Source organism: Sarcophilus harrisii, chromosome 6, assembly GCF_902635505.1.
Source record: "Sarcophilus harrisii chromosome 6, mSarHar1.11, whole genome shotgun sequence".
In the NCBI taxonomy this organism is placed as follows: domain Eukaryota; kingdom Metazoa; phylum Chordata; class Mammalia; order Dasyuromorphia; family Dasyuridae; genus Sarcophilus; species Sarcophilus harrisii.
The window spans coordinates 172821440-172848643 of NC_045431.1; the positions used below are offsets into that span (position 1 = coordinate 172821440).

A 27204-nucleotide genomic window follows, 5' to 3' on the forward strand; every position below is an offset into this window, starting at 1 on the left:
TTAACCTGATGTTCATCCTTAAGACCCTTCTATACTTAAAGGGTGCTTGAGTTTTGGATATAGTCTTTCCATACTTAAAGGGCCTTCACCTCATATAAATAGGTACTTCTTTTATCAATAATGATCCCTTTTCTTCAAGGACTTGGTAACTAGTGAGTGGTTTATCACCCAGGAGCCATTTGGAAATGGACTTTTCCAAATTAGCCCTGATGATTCCGGGATGACAGCTGTATAATCCATCACTGGGTTCTTGGCATGGCTTCTGAGAACCCAGGGCAATTGGGCCTTAGAACTTCATAATGGAGAAATATGTAGAACCTTACTGGAGGAATACTCAAGTGAATTTCCAATAGTTCTATAAGACATGACAATAAAGTAACACGAATGAAATATATGTCATGAAAAAGCATGATCTCTGAAAAATCAAAAACAGACACCTAAAGAGACAATGGAGAAATGAATAGTGAGAGATTGGAACTTAGACACTACTCTTTATAGATTTGTACATTTAGAATGGAAAGGGACCATTGAGGCTGATTCCTTCATTTTACAGTTGGGTAAACTAAGGCACAGAGAGGTTAAGTAACTTGTCCAATATCACATAGAATCATAGATCTAGCTCTGGAAAGGAGCTTAGAGGTCAATGATTTCAACCCTTTCCTTGTGCAGATGGGGAAACTCAGACATTGAGAAGATAAGTGATTTGTCCAATGTCATACACAGTATCATAGATCTAGATGCAGAAGTGATCTTAGCGGTGATTGAATTCAACCCCCTAATTTTTCAGATGGGGAACTGAGACACAGAAAAATTAAGTCATTTGCCCAGAGTCACATAACTAGCAAATGTTATCTGAGACAGAATTTGAACCTTGGGCTTATGACTTCAAGTCTAGTCCTATAATCACTATGTTACACTGCCTCTCAAGTTGATGACTCCTATGGGGGAAAAAAAAAAGTAGAATAGAAAGTATCAGGCATTTGTGTTCAAAAGAATGAGCTCTGAAGGCAGTTCCAAAAGAATTATCAGAACATTTCCAGGTCATTAGATGCACAGTAAAAAGAGAAATGGATTGGAAATACAATGTTCAAATCCCAGCTCTTCTAGTTGCAACCCATCAAATCATGTAACCTTCTTGGGCCTCAGTTTCCTATGCTGTAAAAAGGGAGTTGAACTAGCTGACCTTTGAGGTCTGTCATAGTTCTCTATCTATGATCCTATAGTATCAGAGAATGTTTATAGCTTTTCAAGGATGCTTCTTTGAAGGGGAGAACCCACTAAATTTATGAAGGGGGATAGACAGTGAACTTGATTATCTTAATATGCATTATATCTTCCTAGTTTAGGGATTCTTAACCTTTTTTATGTCCTGAACCCCTTGGGATGGCTAGCAAAGCCTGTGAACTCCTCAGAATCATATTTCTAATTATATGAATAAAATTCAAAGGATTTCAAAGGAAATTAGTTATTATAATGAAATACTATTATGAAAATATTAAACAAGTTCACAGATCCCAGCTAAAATCTTCTGTCCATGAGTATTAGTTCCTTGGGAAAAGGGAGTATTTCCCTTTTGACTTGGTATCCCCAGTACCTGGCACTTAATAGGCATTGAATGAATACTCATTGAAAAACGAATGAATATTTGAATTTTCATGTGATGATAGTACAAATCCTCCTTCTGGTCATGTGACTTCTCTGCTATGGTCAAGTCTCTCAGTAAAGGCTCCTAAGAATTCACCTTGTTCTTTGTCTCTTCCAAAACTCTTTGGGAAGGGAAGACAAGAATTAGGAGACAAAATCCTGGTTAGTCTCTAGTCAAGTAAGAAGAGAGATTTAAACATTCACTGAGTGAAAGTGAAGCTGCCAGAGTGATGTATGCACTTGTATTTAATTGTGGAGAGCTCTGGAAGGGTCTTCAGAGGCTAAACCCTTTGTTTTATCAATGAGGAAACCAAGGTACCACACAGAGGACATGTCTTGCCCAAAGTCCTATAGGCAATGAGCAACACAAATGGAATTTGAAACCAGGTCTTCACTGTGCTAGTGTACTTTTTACTATCCCACACTGCCTCTCTCTTGAGTGTTGACCCAAGCATTAAAAGTGAAGAGTGTTAGCTGTAGATGTGGATTGAGAAGGCTAGCAGCTGGATACTGCCAAATTTTTCATGAAACTGAAAATAGTCCTTGGGCCTGGGACCGGTTGGGTGAATGAATTCAGATTTTAAAACCAAATTATATTTGTCAGCATTTGTTTCTATCTATGACTGCTTATATTTCTCAAATCACTGAAAAATAATTCTTAAGGCTCTTCTTGTTAAAGATGACATCAATTGACAGATTTTGATGCATTTTCCAGTGCGAGAATCGTTAGTGATGTTAATGAAGTAAGGAGGTTAGGTTCTTCTAATCTCATAAACCCCAGAAGAGGAAATCCATCTTTGTACCAGCAAGTTATTTAATTCAATTTATTTTTTCTTCATAGGATCCAAGATTCAATGCGGAAGTGGACCAAATCACAGGCTACAAGACCCAGAGTATTCTTTGTATGCCGATCAAGAACCATAGGGATGAGGTGAGCTGTCACTCTGAGGTGTTTCCTGATGGCTTTGCTTCGTGAAGCAAGCACAGGATATTTTTTCTTATTTTGTCAAAATATAGGAAAATAACTACACTACACTAACAAAGCAGACACATTGTGAGTCTTTATAATTAGATCTGCCATCGTTTTGTGTATTTATTCTTGGTACTGTTAGCTATCACCTTGGCTAAGGAAATGATTTGAGGCTCTGTTATTTATTTCCTCCAGCCAACCTAATTTCATCCAAACCGAATATAGTCTACATATAGTCACTTAGAAAAGAATCCTTTTCTGTGGATGTTCCTCTGACTTCTCAGCTGGTTTCACTGGATTTAAAATGAAAAGGAAAATAGACCTGGTAGATCATTTTTTCTCCAAAGTTTGAAATTGTGACTAATTTTAGACATACATTTGTGGCATGTGGGGTGTATGTGGGGTGTGTGTGTGAGAGACAGAGACAGTCAGAGAGAGATAGAAAGAAACAGAATGTAGCTGAGTAGATTCAACATAGTTATCCATCCCCATTCAACAAATATTAATTAAGGGCCTACTGTATAAGGCACTGTGCTAGGTGTTGCCAATGCAAAACACTGCAATCCTGGAATGAATAAATTAAAAAGAATGGATTAAATGATTTCTTTGTGCCACAAATTGTGCTAAGTATTTTGGGTACAAATAAAAAGTCTCTACTATTGAGAAGTTCATACTTTAGTCAAGAAAAAATTAAATATAGCTTCTGTCTTCAAGGATCATATCTTCTAAGAGGAGAAACAAACTCCCAAAGAGAAGAAATAGCCAGAAAGGGGCACTTTGGTTTAGGAAGTTTATAAGAACTGTGAGTAGGGCCATAGGGGAATGGAAGGTCACACCCTGATAAGCAACCAGCAGAATTGGTTTTGTATTTTATGGCCTTGTGGTAGGTAGGTGGTTGAAGGGTATTTAATCAAGGGGAAATACTTCTATATGACTGACATGTAGCCATTACTGGAGGCTTTCCAGCTTGATCATCTTAATACAGATGGAGAAATTGAGGTGCCAAGAGGTTAAGTGACTCCCATGAAGTCATGTAAGTACTATGTGCTAGAGATAATTTTAACCAGGCTCTCTGACTCTAAAATTAATGTCCTCTCCACTATTCCTCCTTTCAAGACATATGTCACTTTAAAAAAAAAAAAACTTGCTAATTTGACCCAATGTAATGGTAACGAAGTAATTTTAGAGTTGCAAATAGCAAGACCAATTCCTACCTTGAAATCAATACTTTGCCCTGCACAATACCTGTTTTGGGTTTTTTTTTTTTCTTTTTAGGCTGTAAATCATCTAAGCACATCCCTCTTGTATTTTCTTGGTAATGGGTCATGACAAAGACAAAGATTCTTTCCTTCAGCTTTTCTCAAAAAGTGGAAGAATTTATTGAGTACCTGTTGTTTGACTTAACGCAACTTTACTCACTTCATCATCATAACAGGGCATTAGAATAGTTAGAACCTTGAATTTTACTAAATAATATTTGACAAATCACTTTCTCTTTCCTGGGGTCCAGTTTCCTTGTCTGTAAAATGAAGGATTGGACCAGACTTCTAAGGTGCCATTGAGCCCCAGCATACAACAATCTTGTATCAGAAATGGGATGAAGACAGAGTCCATCAAGTTAGCTTGCACTAACTTGTCATTGGGGATAGAAACAGGTTTTTGATCCTTATAGGGATTTTCAAATCAGTCATGCATGGAGATTGTGTTGCACAGAACCTGGGTTCAGATTTCACTTTTACATACTACCTGTAAACATGTCCTAAGCAAGGCACTCTCTTGGGGCCTCTGTTATTATGTTCAGTCATTTTCAGTTATATCTGTTTTTTCATGACCCAATGAGATTTTCTTTCTTTCTTTTTTTTTTTATTTAATAGCCTTTTATTTACAGGTTATATGTATGGGTAACTTTACAGCATTAACAATTGCCAAACCTCTTGTTCCAATTTTTCACCTCTTACCCCTCCCCCACCATCTCCCCCAGATGGCAGGATGACCAGTAGATGTTAAATATATTAAAATATAAATTAGATACACAATAAGTATACATGACCAAACTGTTATTTTGCTGTACAAAAAGAATCAGACTCTGAAATAATTGTACAATTAGCTTGTGAAGGAAATCAAAAATGCAGGTGGGCAAAAATATAAGGATTGGGAATTCAATGTAATGGTTTTTAGTCATCTCCCAGAGTTCTTTCTCTGGGCGTAGCTGGTTCAGTTCATTACTGCTCCATTGGAAATGATTTGGTTGATCCCAATGAGATTTTCTTGGCAAAGATGCTAAAGTACTTTGCTATTTCCTTCTCTAGCTTATTTTATAGATGAGGAAATTGAGGCAAACAAGGTGAAGTGACTTGCCCAGGGTCACACAACTAGTAAGTATCTGAGGCTCAGTTTGAACACAGGCACTCTGTCCACTGCAGTGCCATCTAGCTGCCCTGTGGCCTTATTTAACTCATCTATAAAATTAGAAGTTTGGCTTACATGACTTCTGAGATCCCTTTCAACCCTAAATCTATGAGAATCTAATCCTAAATGTCTTAATGATAGTTATGTCCACTCCAGAGTAGAGCCAGCTGGTCTGTACTCAAAATTATTTAATGAAGTTTTTCCACTGTTTACCAAGCTAAGCAGTCCAAGCCATATCTCAGAGGGACCTAAAAGATTAGAGAGAAACAGAGATATTTCTGGATGCAACATTAAAGGAAGTTTTGCACTTCAAAATTACCAACAGATGCAACCTCTTTCCTCTATTTTTATGAAAAAAAATTATTTTTTTAAATTAACAATTTATTTTCTCTTCCCCTCCTGTGTGTATTTGTGAAGAGAGAGACAGAGATAGAAACAGACAAACAGAGAAAGAGAGAAAGAAATAGAGGGAGACAGACACAGAGACAGAAAGCCAGAGAGATAGACAGACAGAGAGTAGTAAAGCAAAAGAAATTCCTGAATTGGACATGTTCTAAAATATCTGTGGCTCATTATGAATCCATCACCTATCTGGAAGAGAGTAGTATGCTTCATCATCAGGACCCCTGAAATAATGGTTATTCATTGTATTGATCAGTACTTAAGTTTTTCAAAGTTGTTTACATTTACAATATGGTGGTTCTGTCTCCTGGTTCTGTCATTCATTTTGCTTCAGTTCATACAGGTCTTCCCAGATTTCTCTGAAAACCATCCCCTTCATCATTTCTTATAGCACAAGAGTATAACATTACATAAATATAACATTACTTGTTCTGCCATTCTCCAGCTATTACACAAGTGCCTCCTTAATTTACAGATCTTTGCCACTACCGGAAGAGCTATAATTTTGAGGTATACATATTTTCCCCTTTGTTTTGAATATGGACCAAATTGTGGTGTTATTGCTGATTTGGAGAGTGTGTACAAATAAGAGACTTGGGTGGACCATAGTTCCAAATTGCTGCCCTGAGAAAACTTTTCTGCTTACTTGTGATGAATATTGTGACCCATTATCTGATGGACTGCAGAGATTTTCCAGGACCAAGGGGATGCAGCTTTGCCTAGACTTCTATTTAAAAGAACAAAAACAACAGCAATAATAATGATCAGCTACGTAAAAGTCCTCAGCTGCTTTAGGTTTCTTTTCTCTCCAACATATTGTGATTTCCTTTAATTTTTAAAAATTTTTCTTTAAGAATAAGATCAAATCTTCTTCCTGGTGTAATTTTTCCACAGGAAGAATCCATTTAACATTTCTGAGGGAGAGAGAAAGGAAAGAAGGAAGGAAGGAAGGAAGGAAGGAAGGAAGGAAGGAAGGAAGGAAGGAAGGAAGGAAGGAAGGAAGGAAGGAAGGAAGGAAGGAAGGAAGGTGAGAGAGAGAAGGGAAAGGGAAAGAAGAGAAGGAGGGAAGGAGGTAGGAAGGAAGGAGAGAAAGGGAGGGAGGGAGGGAATAAGGAAGAGAAGGAGGGAGAAATGAAAGAAGGAAGGAAAGGAGGGAGGGAGAAAAAAAGAAGTGCTAGGTACAGCTAAGGGCTGGAGACACAAGACAATATGGCCCTTGCCAACCCAGAGCTTTATAATAGGTCAAGACTTTGCATGTAGGGGAGAGGTGATCAGAGGAAGGAGGTTTGGTCTCATAAGAGACTGGAAAGGGGATTAGGGCTTTCATGCAAATAATTAAGATGTCTTTTCCAAGTATGGCAGTGATGATTTAATTATTGCTCTTAGAGTAAGGAGGGAATGTATTAACAAAGGCTGGATAAGGGAGAGATTTGTTGGTTTGGCACGAAGATGTCTAAAAGATAGGATGTGGAGATTTGGACACCATTCCACATCTGGTAATGTGGGTCATTTAGAACCCAAGGGTTTAAACAAACAGATCATTCTATTACAGTATATTCAAATACCCCATCTTCTTTCCCCCCCCCAAAAATGGTTCTCAAGATGACCAAAAACTTAAAAGAGAAAAGCAAATGAATGCTGTTTACAAAGAGGGAGTCTGAGAAACTCCCCCCAAAGTCAGAAAAACTACTTTTATAATTTCCCTGCCCCAAAGGCCCACAGCAAGATCTTCTTGAAGACAAATTTAATCCTTCCTAGCTGTCCCAGGTCTGCACCATAGTTTCTTTGCTCACAACTGGTGATGTAAGAATGTGAGAAGTGAACTCACACCTCCTCAGTTTCCCTGGTCTTCTGACTCACAAAGGTCTGTGGAGGGGTGGATTCAAACAGTTCAGGTTATGTGATGAGCTGTCACTGCTCAAGTGTGTGGGCCCTGAAGCAGGAAATGGAGTTCCAGGTTAGAAATTCAGAGTGGGAGCAATGGTATGGTGTGAAGGTTGCAAAATGAATGAATAAATGAACAAATGTTTATTATGTATTTATTATGTGCCAAATCTTATGCTCAGTTCTGGGAATACAATTATCTTCCCTTTCAGAACTTAAATTCTAATGAATTGACACCATAGGGCAGTGGTGCCCAGGAAGAGGCATTTGGTCCAGGGGCATAGACCAAATCCCCACACCATTCAGTAACACTAGCAAAATTGGGAATAAAGGGAAATTATTCAGGGATTTTTTTTTCATACTGGCTTTTATGTGATACTCATATAAAAGCATTTAAAGCAAGAGCATAAGGGTTTCCTTGATACATTCATTGTTCAAGAATAGATCTAAGAGAATGAGTAGATGGAGTAGGTAGCCAGTTAGATTAAAAAAAAATCCCAACAATTAAAACTTCCCCAGTGTGAAATGGTGTCCTCAGGAGGCATTGAATCCTCACATCTTGGAGATTTTTTAGCATAAGCTAAATGACTGCTTATTCCATGATGTTATAGAAGGGGATTCCTGTTCATGAATTAGTTGGACCAGCTGGTCCCCAACTCTGAGATTCCAGAACTGCCTCATTTTGAACTAAACTCGATGACTGATTTCTTTTAGAACTTGGGTGGAGGAGCAAGTTCTTTTTTCACAGCTGGGCTATTTCTCTTGCCAGATTAGATTCATATTTTGGGAAGGAAATGCCATGATTTTTAGTTTTCTTCCTGTGGATTCAGGTGACCTATTTCTAAAACACTGAGTGCCCTTAAAGTATAGCTTAATTTATGAAAATGTCAGAGATGAATGCTTGGGTGTTTTTTTTTTAAATTATTCTTTTTCATAGAGACTCTTCTGCAGTGACCCTGAAGACACTGGTTCTTGTTTGGGGCCTTTCATTGTCACTCAGGGAGCAAGGCAATCTTGTATAATCCTTTTCGGAGAAGGAGGAGGAGAGGGCTTGAAGGAACAATGGAAGCTCTGTGCACATTCCCCACCACACAGATCTGGGACACCCGGCCGAAGGCTGAGATGACTGAAAACACCTGTTTTCTGTTGGCTAGATGTAAATTACAGTTATTATGGAGAAGCTCAGCTTAGAACTGGTATAATTGTGAAAGTAATTGTATACTTTGATAAACTCATCCTTAGTTTGTGGTGGGGGTTGGGAGCGAGGCAGAAGGGAGAACAGGCCTTAAATACTTAGACTCCTGTGGATTCTCTGATTTCCCCAGGTATAGTTATTCCCTCCAATGAGGCACAACACAGCCCATTCACATCTGTCCAGAAAGTACAACTCTTGACCCTGTTTTCCTATAGGATCATAGATTTAGAACTTAAAGGGGTCTTTAAAGTCATCAAATTAAATCCCATCATTTTACAGATGAGGAAACTAAGGCCTACAGTGGCTGATTGACTCAGCTCAATTTGTTCACTTTGAAAGTATCTAAGACAAGATTTGAAGATCTTCCTGATTCCAAATTAGGCATTCTAACCTCACTTATTAGCTCTGTGACTCTGGGCAAATCATTTAAATGCTACTTGCCTCAGTTTCCTCAATTGTAAAATGGGGATTTATAATAGAATACAACTGTCAGAATTGTTGTGAGGATCAAATCGGATAATGTTTATAAACTTGACACAGTGCTGGACACATAATTTGTGCCTTAAAAAAATTACTCTGTACAATATTTTGATATTTTTCCTTGGTATGTTCATTTTTGGAGGATACTGGCACAGTAGTCTTGTCTTCTGACCAACCCACTTTCTTTGTAATCATATAAATGCTGTTGTGGTAATTGAGCCATTTCAGTCTTCATGACCTATTTTGGGGTCAGAAATATTAGAGTGGTTGGCCATTTCCTTCTCCAGCTCATTTGACAGATGAGGAAACTGAGGTAACGGGTTAAGTGACTTGTACAAGGTCACAGAGATGGTAAATGGCTGGGACCAGATTTGAATTCAGGAAGATGGGTCTTCTGGACTCCAGATTTAACACTCTCTCCATCATCCCTGGAGATAGTTTTTAGGGCTTAGTTGGTATATAAGATTAGCCAGCCAAGAACAAAATAGGGGTAGGTGTGGCTAGCTGTCAGTTCACTGAAGAAGATCTTGAGAATTTAGTTATCTCAACAGGAGTCAGCAGCCTTCAAAGAGCCAATGTGATATTAAACTAGGTCAGGAGAAGCAGCATGGTCAGGACTAGGAAGAGATGGGTCTTAATTCTGCCATTTAGGAAGGACTCTTAATAAATCTTGGAGGAATGTAATCAGAATTAAAACCCTCTCCTATAGATACAAATCATGCAGTTCAAAACTGGAAGAGATCCCAGAAACCATTTCATCTAAACCCCTTAAAAAGATGAGTCTCATAAGCAGCTAGGTAGCATGACCAAAAGGGCCTTGGACTTATACTCAGGAACACCTGAATTCAAATCCTATTTCATATTTGTATGGGAACCTGGACAAGTCACTTCATTTCCTCCCAACCTAAGTGTGCTCGATAAAATGTGAAATTAATGATATCTACCTAATAAAGTTATTGTAAGGATCCATTAAATTGTTATATGCATTCTAGACATCATCACCATCAGCATCTTTATTATTGGAGTGATTTACCTAAAGTGAATGGCAAAGCCAAGATTCAAATCCTAGTATAATGACTCCAAATTAAGCCCTTCCCTCCCCCAACTATCCCAGAGTTAGAAGATGTTACAATCCTAGTGATAACTCAGTGGAGATGTTATGGGCCACAACTTGAAACAAGGTGATAACTCAATGGAATTGATGGAAGCAATCTTGTGTGCTTGTGCTTCCACCTTTAAGAATTCACACATTAGCTCACACATTAGAGTTCACAAGTATGGGAGATTCACAAAGTTAACTTTGTAACTTTGTGAATTCACACCTCCCATAATCTCACTCTCAGAGGAGGAGTCAACCTTTGAGAGAGCATAAAAACATCTGAGCTCAGTCAGCAGAGTCAGTTGAAAAGATTCAGAGCGGAGGAGCATCAGTTCAGAAGAAGCCCACTCTCGGAGGCGGAACCAGATTCATTCATCCCATCTCACACCACCGTGGTGGCAGGCTCTCCTCCTTCACTTCTCCACTGAAAGATAGGTCTCTAAGAAAGCTACCTGGGCCCAAGGAAAGAGACAAGGCTTGGAAGGAGAAAATAAAATGTTTGGATTTTATCAGCTAGCTGTATTTGAGATGATTATTACTTTTAACTGAAACTAAGGCTGCCTTCAGAAAACCTCCCCAAGAAACCTACTCCCAGAGAACCATCATATTATAGAAAAAAAAAAAAAAGAAGAACACCACAAGAAGAAATCCCAGAGATAATTTGATTGAGTCAAAATTAGCCCACTATAAGGCGGGGTTGAAGGAAAAGCAGATGTTCAGCTGGGACACGAGATTCAAGGGGACTCCTGATGGCTGTCCCCAAATATTTGAAGGATTGTGATGGGGAAGAGGAATCAGTATTGTTCTGTTGGGTATCCAAATTGATATTAATGGTAATACCAATATTTAGTAAAACTATTGGTAACCATGGCTAACCTTTCTATATCTAGTTTATAAAGGTTTGTAAAGAAGGACTTTTGATATATTATTTCATTTATTCTTCATAAAAACCCTTGAAGTCATTTGTTATTATCCCCATTTTACAGGTGAAAAATCTGAGGTTCAGAGAGATTTAGTGATTTGTGCAAGGAGGAGAAAGGGATAGCATTTATTAAGCACTTACTATGTCCAAGGCATCATGCTAATCACTTTACAAACCTTTCTTCCTCTCTCCCTCCTTTCCTCCTTGTTTCCCTTCCTTCCTTCCTTCCTCTCTCCTTCCCTTCTTCCCTCCCTCCCTTCCTTCTTTCTTTCTTTATCAACCCCAATTCCTATCTTCTCTTACCTTCCACCTCTCTGTTTCACTGGGGAAAAAATAAGGAAAACAAAAACAAAGGCTGCATAATAAACACAAATAATGAAGCCAAACAAATTTCCATGCTGTTTCTGAAAATGTCTTCCTTCATTCATCTCTCTCTCTCTCTCTCTCTCTCTCTCTCTCTCTCTCTCACACACACACACACACACACACACACACACTCCATCACTGCTTCTTTAGAATTGTACCTGGTCGTGATCATGCTTCTTTTTAAAGATTGGAGTCCTGCCCCCAATTTTTTCTATAATAGGGCTCATTTTATACTGAACTGATGACACATAGAATTTTTTAAAATATCAAAATATAGTAAAATGCTCCTGGACCTAAAAAACATAATAGACCTTTTATCATGCCATTAGAGTTAGTTTCTTAACAATCATAATTTTGCAGCTATTTCATATGAAAATGTTTTAAGCAAACTGTTATTTATTTTGAAAGGGGTTGAATAGCAAACTCACTATGCTATAAATCCTTTGGGATGAGTGATTTCAGGTAAACATATTATTATTTTTAAAATGTGGAAAATAAAAGTCAATAACTGGCATATGCCATTCTAATTGGTTAGCACTCTGTCCCTATCCTCAATATTTCTTCTTTGGACTGCATATTCTCTCCATTCCCACATACAACATTTTTTCTCAGGACATTCTTCTTTCCCATTTGAAGAGCACCATCTGTGGGCCCCAGGATATGAATACCAGCTGGTTATCCACCAATGAGCAGATTTCTTCCCATGTTGCAAGATCCTTGAAGCCTTCCCTTACCTAAGTATTCTGCTCCCAAGGTAACAAGAATATGCAAGAGAAAGTTAGTCATTACACATTGGTCAAGCATTTACCATGTTTCAGACATTGTTCTAAACATTAGAGTTAAAAAGAAATGGAAAAGATGGCCCCTTCTCTCAAGAACCATCTATTGGGGGAGATGGCATGCAAACAATGCTGTATAGACAAGTTACATTCAGGATAAATTGAAAACAACCTGCAGTGTAAAGACACTAGAGTTAAGAGGGCTTGGGAAAGGCTTCCAGGGAACAGTGACATTTTAGTTGGAAGCAGAAATGAGAAAGAGAATATTCTGGTGTGAGGAGACAGCCAGTGAAAATATGCAGGAGCTAGAGCATTCTATGTGAGGAAATGCCAGGAGATCAGTATCATGGGATGGCAAAGGATGTAGCTATAGGAAGGAAGGTAGTATAAGATGAAAGAAGAAGTAGAAAGGAAAAGTAGAAAGGGGAAAAAGTCCCAAGACAATGACCTGAAAAAAGGAAGAAGATGGGATCTCAGAATTTTAGCATTGGAAAGAACCTTAGAGACCCCAGCTAGTACAACCTATATATACCCTTTCCTCATCCTGGTACTTCCCTCTTTCTCAAAAATCAATGGCATGGGTAAAGACATCCTTAGAAAGCGAGACCAGGACATTTTTTCTAAGACCAAACATAAGGGAGGACATTGATGATGGATAAAAATAACAAAGACAATCTGGGTATCGATCTTTGGAGAAGATTTCCACCTCTTCCATAAAATAGAAAGTAAAGTCATCTATTGAGGATGGATGTTAGGAAGAGGATTCAGGAGAAAGAAAAACAACAAATAAAAGAATTATGAAACCAGAGTAATGGCATCAGTAAAGAACATGAGTTTGCATTGGGCCTAGTTATTGAGGATTCCATCTAACAGGCTTTGGGAATTTGGGAACCACCTCCTTTTATAGATTAGGACACTGAAATGGTTAGTGCAGTTAATTAGACAGCAGAAGTGACACATTTGTGGTCTTGAGCAATACAAAACCATATTCTTTGATGTTGTTCCTCCTTTTCTCTACACCATGCTGGCAGGGGAAAGGGAAATCAGCAACATCCTAAGCTAAAAATAATAATATAAAAATAATACAGAATATGTAGAATGCATTATAAAGTAAATATTGTTTTAGGTTTTCTACTGTTTGAGATTATTTCATTTTGTTCTTAATTTAAATTTTACATGAATAGCATTAATTTTCTTTCTTTCCCACTCCTTTCCCATTGGAAAAAGATAAAAAAAACTCTTAAAAAAACTTGTCAAAAAAACAAAAACAAAAACAAACAAACAAACAAAAAAAAAACCTTGTGTTAATCATGTCCAAAAAATGTATGCCTCTTTCTTCATCTCAAGTCCATCACCCCTCTGACCTGGGGTGGGGAACAGGTTTCATCAAAAATCCTCTGAAATAGTGGATCTTCATTACATTTATCTGAATTCCAAAGTCTTACAAAGCTGTTTGTCTTGTCAGTGTTCTTCAAGGGTCTTTGAAGGAGTGTTGAACTAGAATTAGTTGTCCTTGAGCCTCTAAGCATATCGGTGTGTTCCTATTCCTAGTAAATGAACTATTGTATTTAGGTTAGCCGTGTGGCCAGTGCTGGATTTATTTAGTAGTATTTGCATATTACAGCGCATGCTGAGTCTGTTCCTGGCTGGTGAGAGTTCCATTCAATAAGCATGTCTATAGTGTATAAGGATCCAGGGATAGAAAGACAGAATGAAAATATAGTTCGCCCTTATTTTTTTTAATAATAGCCTTTTATTTTCAAAATATATGCAAAGATAGTTTTCAATAGTCACCCTTGCAAAACCTTGTGTTCCAAATTTTTCTCCAAAATAATCCAACATATGTTAAACATGTACAATTCTATTATAAATATATTTTCACATTTGTCATTCCACATTATTATCAGTTTTCTTTTGATTAACATCAGTTTTCTCATCTGTAAAACAGGAATAATTATAACTTAATATCACTTTGAAACCAGAAACTATGTTTTTGCCTTTCTTTGTATTCCCAGAACTCAGTATAGTTCCTGGCATGTATGGTAAGTATCTAATAAATGCTTGTTGACTGAGTGTTGTTATTACCTGTTGCATATTCTTCATAGAGTTGTTGTAAAGTGAAAATGTGATCATGTAGTAAAGTGCCAGGAAATGGGCTACTTTGATTACATTAAATTAAAAAGTTTTTACACACATACACACACACACACAAACCAAAAAAAAAAAAAAAAAACAAGATTAAAAGGGAAGTTCAAAGCAGGGAAAAAATCTTTACAGTCAGTGTTTCTGTTAAAGATCTCATTTCTAAAACATATGAAGAACTGTGTGAAATTTATAAGAATTCAAGTCATTCCCCAATTGATAAATGGTCGAAGGATACTAAGTGATAATTTTCAGATGATGAAATTAAAGCCATCTATATTTATATGAAAAAATGCTCTAAATCACTATTGATTAGAGAAATGCAAATTAAAACAATGCTGAGGTCCCACCTCACATCTCTCAGATTGGCTAAGATAATGATAAATGTTGGAGGAAATGTGGGAAAATTAGAGTACTAATACATTATTGGTGGAGTTGTGAAATGATCTAACCATTCTGGAGAGCAATTTGTACTACTGCCAAAGATCATAAAACTGTGCATACCCTTTGATCCCACAGTGCCGCTATTGGGTCTGTATCTTAAGGAAATCATAAAGGAAGGAAAAGGACCCACATGTTTGTAGCAAAGAATTGGAAAATGAGTAGATGTCCATCAATTGGAGAATGGCTGAACAAGTTGTAGTATATGAAGATAATAAAATACAATTGTTGTAAAAAAAAATGATGAACAAGCTGATTTTCAGAAAGGCCTGGAAAAAATTTTATGAACTGATGCTGAGTGAAACAAGCAGAACTAGAAATACATTGTATACAATAATAGCAGGAAAGTGCAATGAGCAGCTATGAAAGACTTGGTTCTTCTCAGTGGTTCAATGATCCAAAGCAGTCCCAATAGACTTTGGACAGAAATGCCATCTGTATCCAGAAAAAGAACTAAGAAACTGAATGTGAATCAACATATGCTATGTTCACTTCTTTTTTCTGTTTTTTTATTTCCTATGGTTTTTTCCTTTTGTTCTGATTTTTCTCTCCCAACATGATTCATAAAGCAGTGTGTATAAAAAATTAATTAAAAAAATAAATTTACTAAGGAAAAAAAGAAACAGAAAGACTGAGCTTGCATCCATGATCTATCATGTGCTCAGACCGTGGGCCCTGGTCTAGTCTGTCCAGGGCACCTCTCCAAAATAGAAATTGTTGAGATGGTGCCAAGCTCTTTGGTAGAGGGAGTTTCTTTGGCTAAGAATTCCAGATACAAATGACATCACAGACCTATTCCCTGTCGGTTCATAATTATCCTTATCCATAGCAGCTGTGAGGAGGAAATGAGGAATGGGACATCATAGGCAAGGGAAAGGCTTGTGCAAAAGCTTGTGATTTGGCAATAGCAAATAAGCCAACCTATAGGTGGAATAGATGCAAAGGGGTGGATAATGCAAAATCATTTGGAAAAGGCAGGTTGGAGCCAGACTGGAAGTTTCTAAATGTCATATAGAGGCATTCATATTTTAATCAATAGGAGGTGAGCATTATTGATGAGCAGAGCCTAGACAAATCCAGACCTTCTCTCCCAGCATCCATGTCCTGAGTCTCTCCATATCCAGCAATGAATGTTGAGAATATAGTGGGTGATGTGACATATCTTTAGCTTCTGGGGCAGCTGTGGAGATGTAGGATGGGATACGGATGACTCATTACAGCCAGCTGTGATGAGAACCAATTACAGCATCCTGTATCCATTAGCAAGTAACTTGGCATGAGAATGCCTCACATGCCCACCCCAAAAACACCAAAATCCTAATGGGGAGGGAGTCATGTGATTTGGAGAAGAAGGGGGTATCTTTTCTATGTACATACACATGAATGAGCATTCACAGTTGTTTGCTTTTGACCAGTAGGGAGGGGGAGACACACCTTCTGCCATATGGGACAGTAGCCAGTTTAGCCAGAGAGAAATGGTGATGCATAATATCACATTAATAGAACTTTATCTTCTAACGTCAAGAATGGCTTTTCCATTTTTCTAAAAAGTGTAAACCCCTCAAAAAGGAATTTTTGGGACTCCTAAAATCAGTGTTGTAAAGAGGAAGAAAATGGGTCTCAGAACCTAGAAGATCCAGGTTCAAGTTCTCTCTAATATTTTCTATTGACACTCTAGGAAAGTCTCTGAGACTGTAAAAGTTTCAGAGAAGGTACCAGCTAGCACTGTTAGAGGAAGTTCCCTCATCTGGGAGATCTCTTTGCCAGTGAAATCACAAGTCACGTTCCTGTTTCTGTCCTTACTGTTACTACTACTGAGAGTAGTTTTGCAAAGCACTTTATAGGTATTATCTCAGTTTATCTTCACAGCAGTCCTATGCAGTAAGTGGTATAATTATTCCCATTTTACAGGTAAGGAAATTGAAGCTGAGATAATGAGACTTGGCCAAGGTCACATAGCTAGTAAGTATACATATATGAGGCCACATTTGAACTCCGGTCATCCTGATTCCAGTCTCAGTGCTCTGTCCACTAACTGCCTCCAAGGCAAACAGGTTAAGTGATTTGCCTGGGTCACACGGCTCATAAGTGTCCAAGGCCAGATTTAAACTCAAGTCTTCCTGTCTCCAGGTCCAGTGCTTTATTCAATGGACTACCTAGATACTCTGTTATTATGGACCAGATCAAGAATGATAGACCTACATAGGGAAAAACTTGGTGTCTTTTCCAGTTGAGATTATAAGTGATTTATTTTTGTTTAGAACATACACTATTCAAAGTCTCTACATCCTACCATCCCAAGGCAAACTCCTTCAGTCCTTAGTCAGCTATTTAATGGGTGGTTAATAAATGTAGTTTGATTGATTGATCAGACTTCCCAATACCTGAAACAATGTGCTAATGGCATTTGGAAATCTGTCCCTAATGTGCTGTGGAACACCAAAGGGATGAAGAGAGAAGGAAGAAGAGAGAAATAAATTCAGCAAAACTCCAAAACCCATTGGAAAAAAATCTGACTTTTTTTTCAGAATTCTACTCCTGTCTTTTCTCTGGGGCTGAGCATATTCTTTCTTATTTCCAAATACTCATTTTTTTAATTGTTTGCCATTGTTATTTACATTTCCATTGTTGTAATCACTGTGCACGTTGTTTTGTTGGCTCTGCTTATATCACTTTACATCAGTTCATGTATGTCTTTTCATGTTTCTCTATGTTCATGATATTCACCATTTCTTAACAACAGTATTATTTCATTACATTCCTTTTCCACAATTTCTTTAGCTATTTACTGTTCATTGGACATCTATTTTGTTTCTAGTTCTTGGTTACTACAAAAAGTGAGACTGTAAATTCTCTGATATATAAAGAGCCTGCCTTTCTATTAGTGATCTCCTTGCAGGTAAAATTTCTGAGTCAAGACATTTGAGTTACTTTCATTGCATAATTCCAATTTTTCCAGAATGCAAAGAAACTAATCCATAGCTTTGCCAACAATACATTCATTAGTGTGTCTGTCTTTCCCTGATCTCTTTAACATTAGCTATTCTCATCTTTATCTGTTTGCTTTGTACAAGATGAAACTTTGGGGTTGTTTTTTTGCTTACATTTCTCCTTTTTAATACGATCTGGCAGAACAGTATATATTAGATCTAGAAGTAATTGCAGCCCCTAGAGTGGATTGAATGGGGTGAGGCTAGGTGCTGACCTGGTCAGTCCTGGGTTTTAGGAAAATCACTTTGGCAGCCATGTAGAGGATGGCTTAAAATGGGGAAGACTTGAGGCAAGAAATTAAATAGGAGACTGCTGTAATAACATAGGCAAGAGATGATAAAGAACTGAACTACTATTAAGGGTGTGAATGCAGAGATCTTGGCAATATTTGGCATTTATTATAAATGTATATATATATGTGTGTGTATGTATATGTATATATGTGTTTGTTCACATGATATATATATATATGTATATATAACACTAATATGTGTGTATAGAATATATCAGTACAGATAGACACTTCAAGTGAGAGTGAGAAGTCAAGGATAGCACCAACATCACAAAGTTAGGTGACTATGAAGATATTGGTACCCTCAATAGTAAGTTCTGAAGAAATTGGCTTTGGTGGGAGAAGATGAGTGAGGTAGAGAATAACGAGTTTTCTTTTGGATCTGTTGACTTTGAAATGGCTTTGGAGCATCCACCTTGAAATGTTCAATAGGAAGTTGGCAATTTAGGACTGAAGCTCAGGGGGCGGCTAGAGATAGATATGGATATCATTGGTAAAAATTAGGATAGGAATAAACAGAAAAAAAATAGAATAGGAAATTGAACCCATAGGAACCAGTGAGAGAGAGGGGAGGGGGATACCTATAATAGAGCCTTGTAGGATACCCACAGAGCCTAGAGAGTGTAGCCAGAGTGACAGGAGTGATGGTCTAGAAGAATATTGGGGCTAAGGATAGGAGATCATCATCAGGTTGAATAATGGGTATAACAAGGGGTAGATTATAGGAAGAATTAGAATGACAGGGAATGATAAACAGGCAAGTCCATAGTAATCTGATGCTTCCAGTCACTTGATTATTTTGTGTCCCATTGGACAGAATCATCAAATGGCACTTTATGCACAGATGATCCATTAGCAACCCAAACACACCTTAGTATTAGGTAACCATCCTATGAAAGGCTTTGGGAAAAAATGTGAATGAGAATACCACTGGATTAGAAGGCAAGCAATAGAAATAGGAGAGATTAAGAAGAGGTGGGAAAAATACATAGAAGAACTATACATGAAAAATCTTATCATCATAACTGTATGGTTACTCTCCAGAGCCTTATCCTGGAGAATAAAATCAAGTGGGCCTTAGGAAGCATGTGATAACCATAGGCTAGTGGAAGTGATGGAATTCCACTTGAGCTATTTAAAACCCTAAAATACAGTGTTATTAAGTGTTGTATTCAGTATGCTAGCAAATTTGGAAAACATGAAAGTGGCCACTGGATTGGAAAAGATCAGTTAAAGTCCCAGTACTAAAGAAGGGATGTTCAAATGACTGAACAGTTGTGTTTATTTCACATGCTAGCAAGGTTAGACTGCAAGTTATGCTTCAGCAATATATAAACCAAGAATTACCAGAAGTGCAGACTAGTTTTCAAAGAGGCAGAAGAAATAGAGACCAAAATGTCAATGTTTACTGGATTCTGGAGAAAGCATGGAGGTCCAGAAAAACATCTATTTCTGCTTCATTGAGCTACACTAAAGTCTTTGACTGTATGTATCACAACAAAAGATGATGAGTGCCCCAAGAGATGGGAATATCAGATCATTTTATTTGTCTCCTGAGGAATCTATATGTGGATCAAGAAGTAATAATTAGAAACAAACATGGAACAGCTGATTGGTTTAAGATTGGGAAAGGAGTCTAAGCAGACTGTATATTGTCACCTTATTTATTTAACTTATATGCAGAGTAAATAATGCAAAATGCTAGGCTAGACAAATGCAAAGCCAGAATTAAAGTTGCTGATAGAAATATTAATGCAGACAATATCACTTTGATGGCAAGGAAGTAAAGAAATCTCTTAATGAAGAAAAAGAGGAAAGTGTTAAAGATGACTTGAAGTTTAACATGAAAATGCTAACATTTTGGCAATTGGTCCTATCACTTCCTATCAAATAGGAAAAGAAATGGAAATCAGTGTCAGATTTTATATTCATGGACTCAAAAATCACTGCATATGGTAGATACTACCACGAAATTAAAACACACTTCATTTTTGAAAGGAAAGCTATGACAAACCTGGTCAGTATACTAAAAAGAAGAGGTGTCACTTTGCTGACAAGTCTCGTATAGTCAGAGCTAAAACTTTATAGTGGTATTGTATGGGTGTAAGAGTTGGAGTATAAGGAAAGCTGGGCATTACAGAATCAGCACTTGAATATTGAGTCCCTTGGACAGCAAGGAAATCAAAGCAGCCAATAGTTAAAGAAATTTATTCAGACAGCACTGAAAGGTCAAATAGTAAAATTTAAGCTTACATATTTTGGCCCTATAATGAGAAGATAGGAATTATTGGAAAAGACCCTAATGTTGGGAAAGATTGAAGACAAAAGAAAAAAAAAAGATGGTAGAGAATGAGATGGATAAGATAGTGTCATAGAAACAACAAATATGAACTTGGATAAACTTCAGGAGTTAGTAAAGCATAGAAAAGCCTGGCATACTATGGTCTGTGGGGTCACAAAAAGTCAGACATAACAGAAGGCAAGAGGAGTTCCCATGTGCATTAGTGGAAAGCGTCCATATGGCTCTTTCACAGTGTCCAAGTATCAAATCTCAGATCCATTTAGGAGGAAGTCACAGCTCATTTTCCTATTGTAAGTGACATAGAAATGGAGACAGTAGGAAATAGAGATCACAAAAAGGCAATGGGAATCAATATGAAAAGCAATCAGTGATCTTGGCAATCATGTACCAGATTTCCTTTCTTTGTATTCTTGTAGTTTTAGCAATAGTAAACATTCAATAAATTCTTATCAATTTAATTTGATTTGAATTATAGAGCCCTGTAAGTGATCATTAGGTGTGAAGCTGTGTGATGAGAGTAAGATATTCTGATACTCTTAACTTGCAAAAGTTTATGATCGTTTTCCAAGGCAAATTTATCTGTCCTGTTCTCCCTCAAAGTAAAATAAAATAAAGCAAAACAAAAACTGAAAATCAAATGCAGACTCAGTCAGATTGAAATAAAGGTGAAGAATATAAATCAGTACTGGCATTTTTTTTTTTTTTTTTTGCAAAAGGATCTTTTCCTCAAAACAAATATTAGATGCTATACAATACACCAGAAAATATTGTCTGCCAAAGATAATGACAAGAATTCTAATCCTTTTGTTGAGTACCAATTAACTATGAGAGCTTGGGTGGCTTATCTAAGTTGTTAGCCTCAGTTTCTTCATCTGTAAATGAGGATAATCATAGCATCATTTTCTTAGGGTTATGTGGGGAACAAAAGATAATATTTGTAAAAGCATTTACCACAAGGCCTGCCATTAAATAGATGCTATATAAATGCTTATACTCTTCCTTTCCTTTCCATGTCTGCTAAAAAAAAAAAAAAAAAAAAAAGCTCTGCTTTCTCAATAACGAGGACAAAAATACTGCTACTATACCATTGCTGTAAGGACCAGGTATATGTAAAATGTTTCATGTTAAGTTTTCTGGAAACATTAGGAGGAAGAAGAAGAGGAAAAGAAATGCAAAATAAAAATGGCTGTTTCTTTTTTTTTTTTTTTTAATTTTATTTAATAGCCTTTTATTTACAGGTTATATGCATGGGCAACTTTACAGCGTTAACAATTGCCAAACCTCTTGTTCCAATTTTTCACCTCTTACCCCCCACCCCCTCCCCTAAATGGCAGGATGACCAGTAGATGTTAAATACATTAAAATATAAATTAGATACACAATAAGTATACATGACCAAAACGTTATTTTGCTGTACAAAAAGAATCAGACTCTGAAATATTGTACAATTAGCTTGTGAAGGAAATCAAAAATGCAGGTGTGCATAAATATAGGGATTGGGAATTCAATGTAATGGTAAATGGCTAAGTTTCTAAAGTAATTTTGGGTTTGCAAAAACCTCTGAAAGTAGGTGCTATTATTAATCCCCATTTTACAGATGCGGAAACCTAGTCTGAAAAAGATACAGTGATTTGCCTAAATATTAAGTGCTTGGAGCATGATTTGTACTCAAGTATTCATGGTAAAGTGGATATAGTACTGGGCTTGGAATCAGGAAGATTCTTCTTTCTGAGTTGAAATCTAGGCAAATCACTTTTAACCATGTTAGTCTGTTTCCTCATCTGGAAAGTGAGCTAAAGAAAATGGCAAACCATTCTAGTAATCTTGGCAAGAAAACCCCAAAAAGAGTCCTAGAAAGTCAGACACAGCTCAACAAAGCTTCCTGACTCCAGGTCCAGTGCTCTATACTCTACTGATAATGATCCTAGTAATTAAAATATGACTCAGATAGCAATATTGAGGATTTTTTTTTTTGCTGACCCCCCTCTGCCCTTCCTTCTATAGACATTAAGAATGGTTTGCATGACTTCATATGCATAATGGGTATCTATTATATTTCTTGGCTTCTCAGTGAGAGAAGGGAGATAATTGTGAACTGAACATAAACATTTTTAAAAATAAAAAGAAATTTTAAAAAAGATAATAAGAAATGACCATATTACAGGCCACATTGAACTTCCTCCAATATAACTGAGAATCACTTAGTTTTTGCTTTATTTTCAGTTAAGGACAGTTTATCCCTTTGTGAATTTTGAATTTACAACCCAACATGAAATGTCTATTTTATCTTTTGTGTCACTTCATTTTCTAATGAGAAAAATCATCAATTTGTCCTTTTGACTCATTGTTAAGAAAAACCATTTTAGTTAGCATTGGATTGCTTGGCATCTCCTCCCCAATCTCTACTCTAGGTTACTTCTTAAGAGTATGGAGGGGCCTTAAGGCTCTTGAAGACTATGCCAGAAATATGAACCAACACAAACTTAGGCTGATTCTGCCAAATTAATCATTGCAGCCAAGACAACTAAAACCAAATGTAGCTGAGGTCAGAAGGATTCAGCAGCAAGGAGGCTAACTGCAGGGGATTTTTTATGGAGTGGAGAAAGGTTGGTTTTAGCATCTCCAAAGGTAATCAGGCAATAGATAGCAGGGCTGCTTCATGTATTGGTCATGGGAGTGCCAACACCAGATGTTTTGATGTCATGAAATCAAGAAATTTGTAATCATTGTAAAAGAAATGCATTCTGTTTAGGCCTCAAGGATTAGGATCAGTTCTGAGCTTAAATGCTGCAAAAAGCCCTAAGAAATTAATTTCAAAAGTTACTTTTAAAAGAGCTGGAAGAGTTCTCATCACTAATTCCTCTGGCTAAAGTTTAAAAAATAAGATGAAATGACTGAGAAAAGTAGCAATTATATCTTTTCTTTTCTTCCATCAGGTTGTTGGTGTGGCTCAGGCCATCAACAAGAAATCTGAAAATGGTGGCACATTCACAGAAAAAGATGAAAAGGTATCAACATGGACATTATATTTGTTTTCACATCATTTATGGATGAGTTTTCTTTTCATTGAAGGCAATTAGCTAGACAGCTAGAGTCAGTGCTAGGCTTGGAATGATGGGGCTGGAGGGAGGGGAGTCAAAGTTGATGGATGGTTTGCCTTTTTGTGGGTTGTAGACATAAGATGACCTGAATGGACAGTATCTATGTCATTGCTTGAGCACTGATACACTGGTTCCTTATTTGAGGTTCCACGTCACTTTCAAAATGGTGGCCCCTATAAGTGCTAAGACTACACAAAGGACTGATTATGACCTTTAAACGGTGTTATTTAGCTTTCATCACTGGTGAAAAGAAATTAGGCCTCCGAATAAAAATTCTTGTAAGATCCATTCCAAATTTAGGAATGGGACGAAAGTTTGGAATTGCCTCAATGGTGAAGCAGCTTTAAGACTGTTATATAAACCTTTTACACAGACATTGGGGCGCCAAGGTGTGAATCTAGGCTCAGGATTTGGAATGTAGCATTGGAAAGAACAGCAGTCAAGCTCTTTTTTTATTGCTCATTTCCTCCAAATGTAGAGAGAATCAATTCAGAACACTCTTTCTGCCTATCTGAGAGCACACACACACACACACACACACACACACACACACACCCTTTCTGAGTCAGTAATAGCTCAGCTAGCCCTGAACTTTGTCTAACAGTGATCTGAAGGGTGTTTGTCAGAGCACATCTTGGCTGCTATCCATGATGTCACTGTCAGAAGATTAAAGAGGCCAGAACATAAACTAATCTTCTCTGGGTCTCTAGGGTATCTAATAGTTTATCTGTGGACAGGAACAGAGATGGAACTTAGAATTTTATTGATATTAGGAATTCCTGGAGGAGGAAGCTCCCTCATCCTATGCTGGGCAGTACCTTCTCTGCAGCTTAGAGCATTGTCTGGGGGCAGTTAGAATTAAACTGACTTGATTAGGGTCCCACTCCAAATTTGTGTCAGAGATGGGACTCTAACCCGGGTCTTTGAGATTAGGCTGACATTCTATTATGCAATAACTCCTTCTCCTCAATGGAAATCTGTGCTCCATTTTTTGTCCACATAAGCTCTGGTAATGAGTCCATGCTCCCTTATGTAAAAATCCTATTTCCCTTTTCACTTAATGAGTGTTAAAATGTAGTAATGAAGATGGTACTTTCACCATGGTATCTAAGATGACATTAGTAAAGTTATATAAGTACTTAGATCTTCAAATAAGTATATTATTGTGGTTTCTATGTTGAAAATTGCCATAGGTTCAAATGATTGTGGGGCTATCCTGTGTACCCCTAAGTACTTAATGGTACTTTTAAATTCTACTAAGAGTAATGTTTTATTTTGCATGTGATTCTAATGGGAAGTGATTGAAAGCAAACACCTATCTCTAATAGTTCTGTTATTCAACACGGATGAAAAATCTTGGTGTCTATTTCAATATCCTCTTTGTCATTGTCTTCTGTCTCTTCAGGATTTTGCTGCTTACCTGGCATTCTGTGGAATTGTTCTCCACAATGCTCAGTTGTATGAGACGTCACTTCTAGAGAACAAACGGAACCAGGTAAGTCTGTTGTGTATAATTAAAAGATTATGAGAAGGTGAAGTTTAGACATGGTTATGGAACATGACATTTTTGCTAATTCAGCATTCTCATCAATAGCTACCAGATCTAGGCATAGAACACAGAACTAAAAAGGAACTTAGAGGTTACTTTAGAAAAGCGGGATGGTTTGATAAATAGCTCACCAGACTTCCAGTCAGGAAGATCTGGATTTAAATCCTGACCTTTAAATTGTGACCTTTGTCTGTGTGTCTCTGGGTGAGTAAGTTTCCTCAATTTTAGAACAAAGAATTTGAACTAGATGGCCAATGAGGTCCCCTCGAACAGTAAATAAATACAACCAGTAATGGCCAGCACAACCAAAAGTATGTCCATTTTTCCACAACCAACATTATCCCAGGGCTAAGGTAGGTAGGACTTTTAAAACTAAATAGAAAAGTTTATATTTTATCCTACAAGAAATAGGAATAGGTAGAGTTGGTTTTGCACAATGGCATAGTCAGCTCTGAGCCTGGAAAATTATTTTGGTAGCTGTGTAAAGAGGATGGACTGGTATGGTGAGACAAGAGACAGGGAGACAAATTAGGAAGCTACTGTGGTAACCTAGACAAAAGATGATGAGGTCCTGAAATAAGATGGTAGTTTTGTGAGTGCAGAGAAGGAATTGGAGATGAGAGGTGTTGTGAGATTAGAAACAGCAAAATTTGCTAACTAATTGAATATATGGGATAAGGAAATAGGAGAATCAAAAGTTGAGAATAATGCCAAGGTTACTAACTCAGGAGTCTAGAAGGATGGTCGTGCCTTCTGTTTGGAAGAGAGGAGGATTTTGGAGACAAAAGAAAATGCATTCAGTTTTGGACATGCTGGGTTTAAGATATCTCTAGGATATCTACTTTGAAATGTCCCAATAGACAGTTGATAATGTAGGACTGATGCTTAGGGGAGTTACTGAGGAAATAGATAGATAGATAGATAGATAGATAGATAGATAGATAGATAGATAGAAACTAGATAGATGATAGATAGAGATCTGTGAATCATCTAAATAGAAATAATAAATATGCAGCATAGCATCTAATGAGATTAAAAAGTAGGAAAAGAGAAGAAAACGTAAAACAGAACTTTGGGGAATATCCACAATTAAACATAATAAATGATAATCTAGCAAAAGAGACTGAGAAGAAATGGTCAGAGAGGTGGGAGAAGAACCAAGAGAGCAATGTCATGAAAACTGAGAGGAGGTTGGTCAAGAGTATCAAATGCAATATCAAGAAAGATGAGCCCTTTCTTTGGATGATAGACCTCCTAGTCTTGTATTTCTTTCAGAGAGATCTCTCTGAGACAAGCAATATGGACATTTGGGTGGTTTTTTTTTCTAGAACGAATTGATTGATCCACAGTTCTTATGATACATTAGAGTGCCTATCTTTCCACAACCCTTCCAACATTGTTTATAAATTATTTCTTAATTGCTAAATCCATTGACCTCTTAAAAATTGTATCCTCCTTGACTTCTCTGGTGCTTTTTGATACTATTCCCTACTTAATCCTCCCTGATAGTTTCTTTTCCCTCAATACAGAACTCTTTCCTACTTTTGAACTCTGGTTTCTCCTCATTTCCTATTACTAAATCCTAATTACCCCCTTCCAATAGTATCGAATCCCTAAGACTCTATCCTGGTCTCAATAATTCTCCTCCCTTCTTCCCTCTTTATCCCTCTTCACTTCTGTGTGTCGATGTCTCTCTTAGTCTCTCTATCTCTGTCCCTATGTCTTTGTCTTTGTGTGTATGTTTATCTGTCTCACTGATTCTCTCACTTCCCCTCCTTTTCTTCTCTCCTTCCATTTCTTCCTCTTTCCCTCTCCCCCTCTCTCCCTCCCTTCTCTGTTTCTCTTCCATTTCTCTTCCTTTTTGTGATCTATTCTTATGGTTTCAATTACCCTTCCCATATACATGATTCCCAAATGCACTATTCCTCTCTCCCAATCCTTCATCATTAACTCCCCAATGGTCATTTCCTGCCATATGCCCTTTCTTCATCTCAGACTCAGAATGTTCAATATGGAACATATTTTATACTTTCCTAAACCCATCCTTTGAACTTTTATATTTCTGAATATTTTATACTTCTGAATTTTTATTTTTCTTTTGAACTTTGATATTTCTTTGAACTTTTATATTTTCTATTGAAGGCAGTACCACAGCTCAAAATGCATCTTCCTTCTCTTGACTGTCTATCACGAATCCTACTCTTATTCTTCTTAGTTTTCTGGGAATAGATTATCC

At 37.2% G+C, this 27204-nt stretch overlaps 1 protein-coding gene across 5 annotated transcripts in view; it reads left to right on the forward strand.

The window, feature by feature from the left end:
- The window catches only part of PDE5A (phosphodiesterase 5A), a 193408-nt gene that overhangs the window by 52145 nt on the left and 114059 nt on the right, over window positions 1–27204 (forward strand). For all 5 annotated transcript variants that reach the window (XM_012551898.3, XM_023505645.2, XM_031942433.1 and 2 more), the window contains exons 3-5: window positions 2486–2575; window positions 23255–23326; window positions 24825–24914. In XM_012551898.3, the coding sequence (XP_012407352.1) occupies window positions 2486–2575; window positions 23255–23326; window positions 24825–24914 (252 nt within the window). The remainder of the gene's footprint in view (window positions 1–2485; window positions 2576–23254; window positions 23327–24824; window positions 24915–27204) is intronic.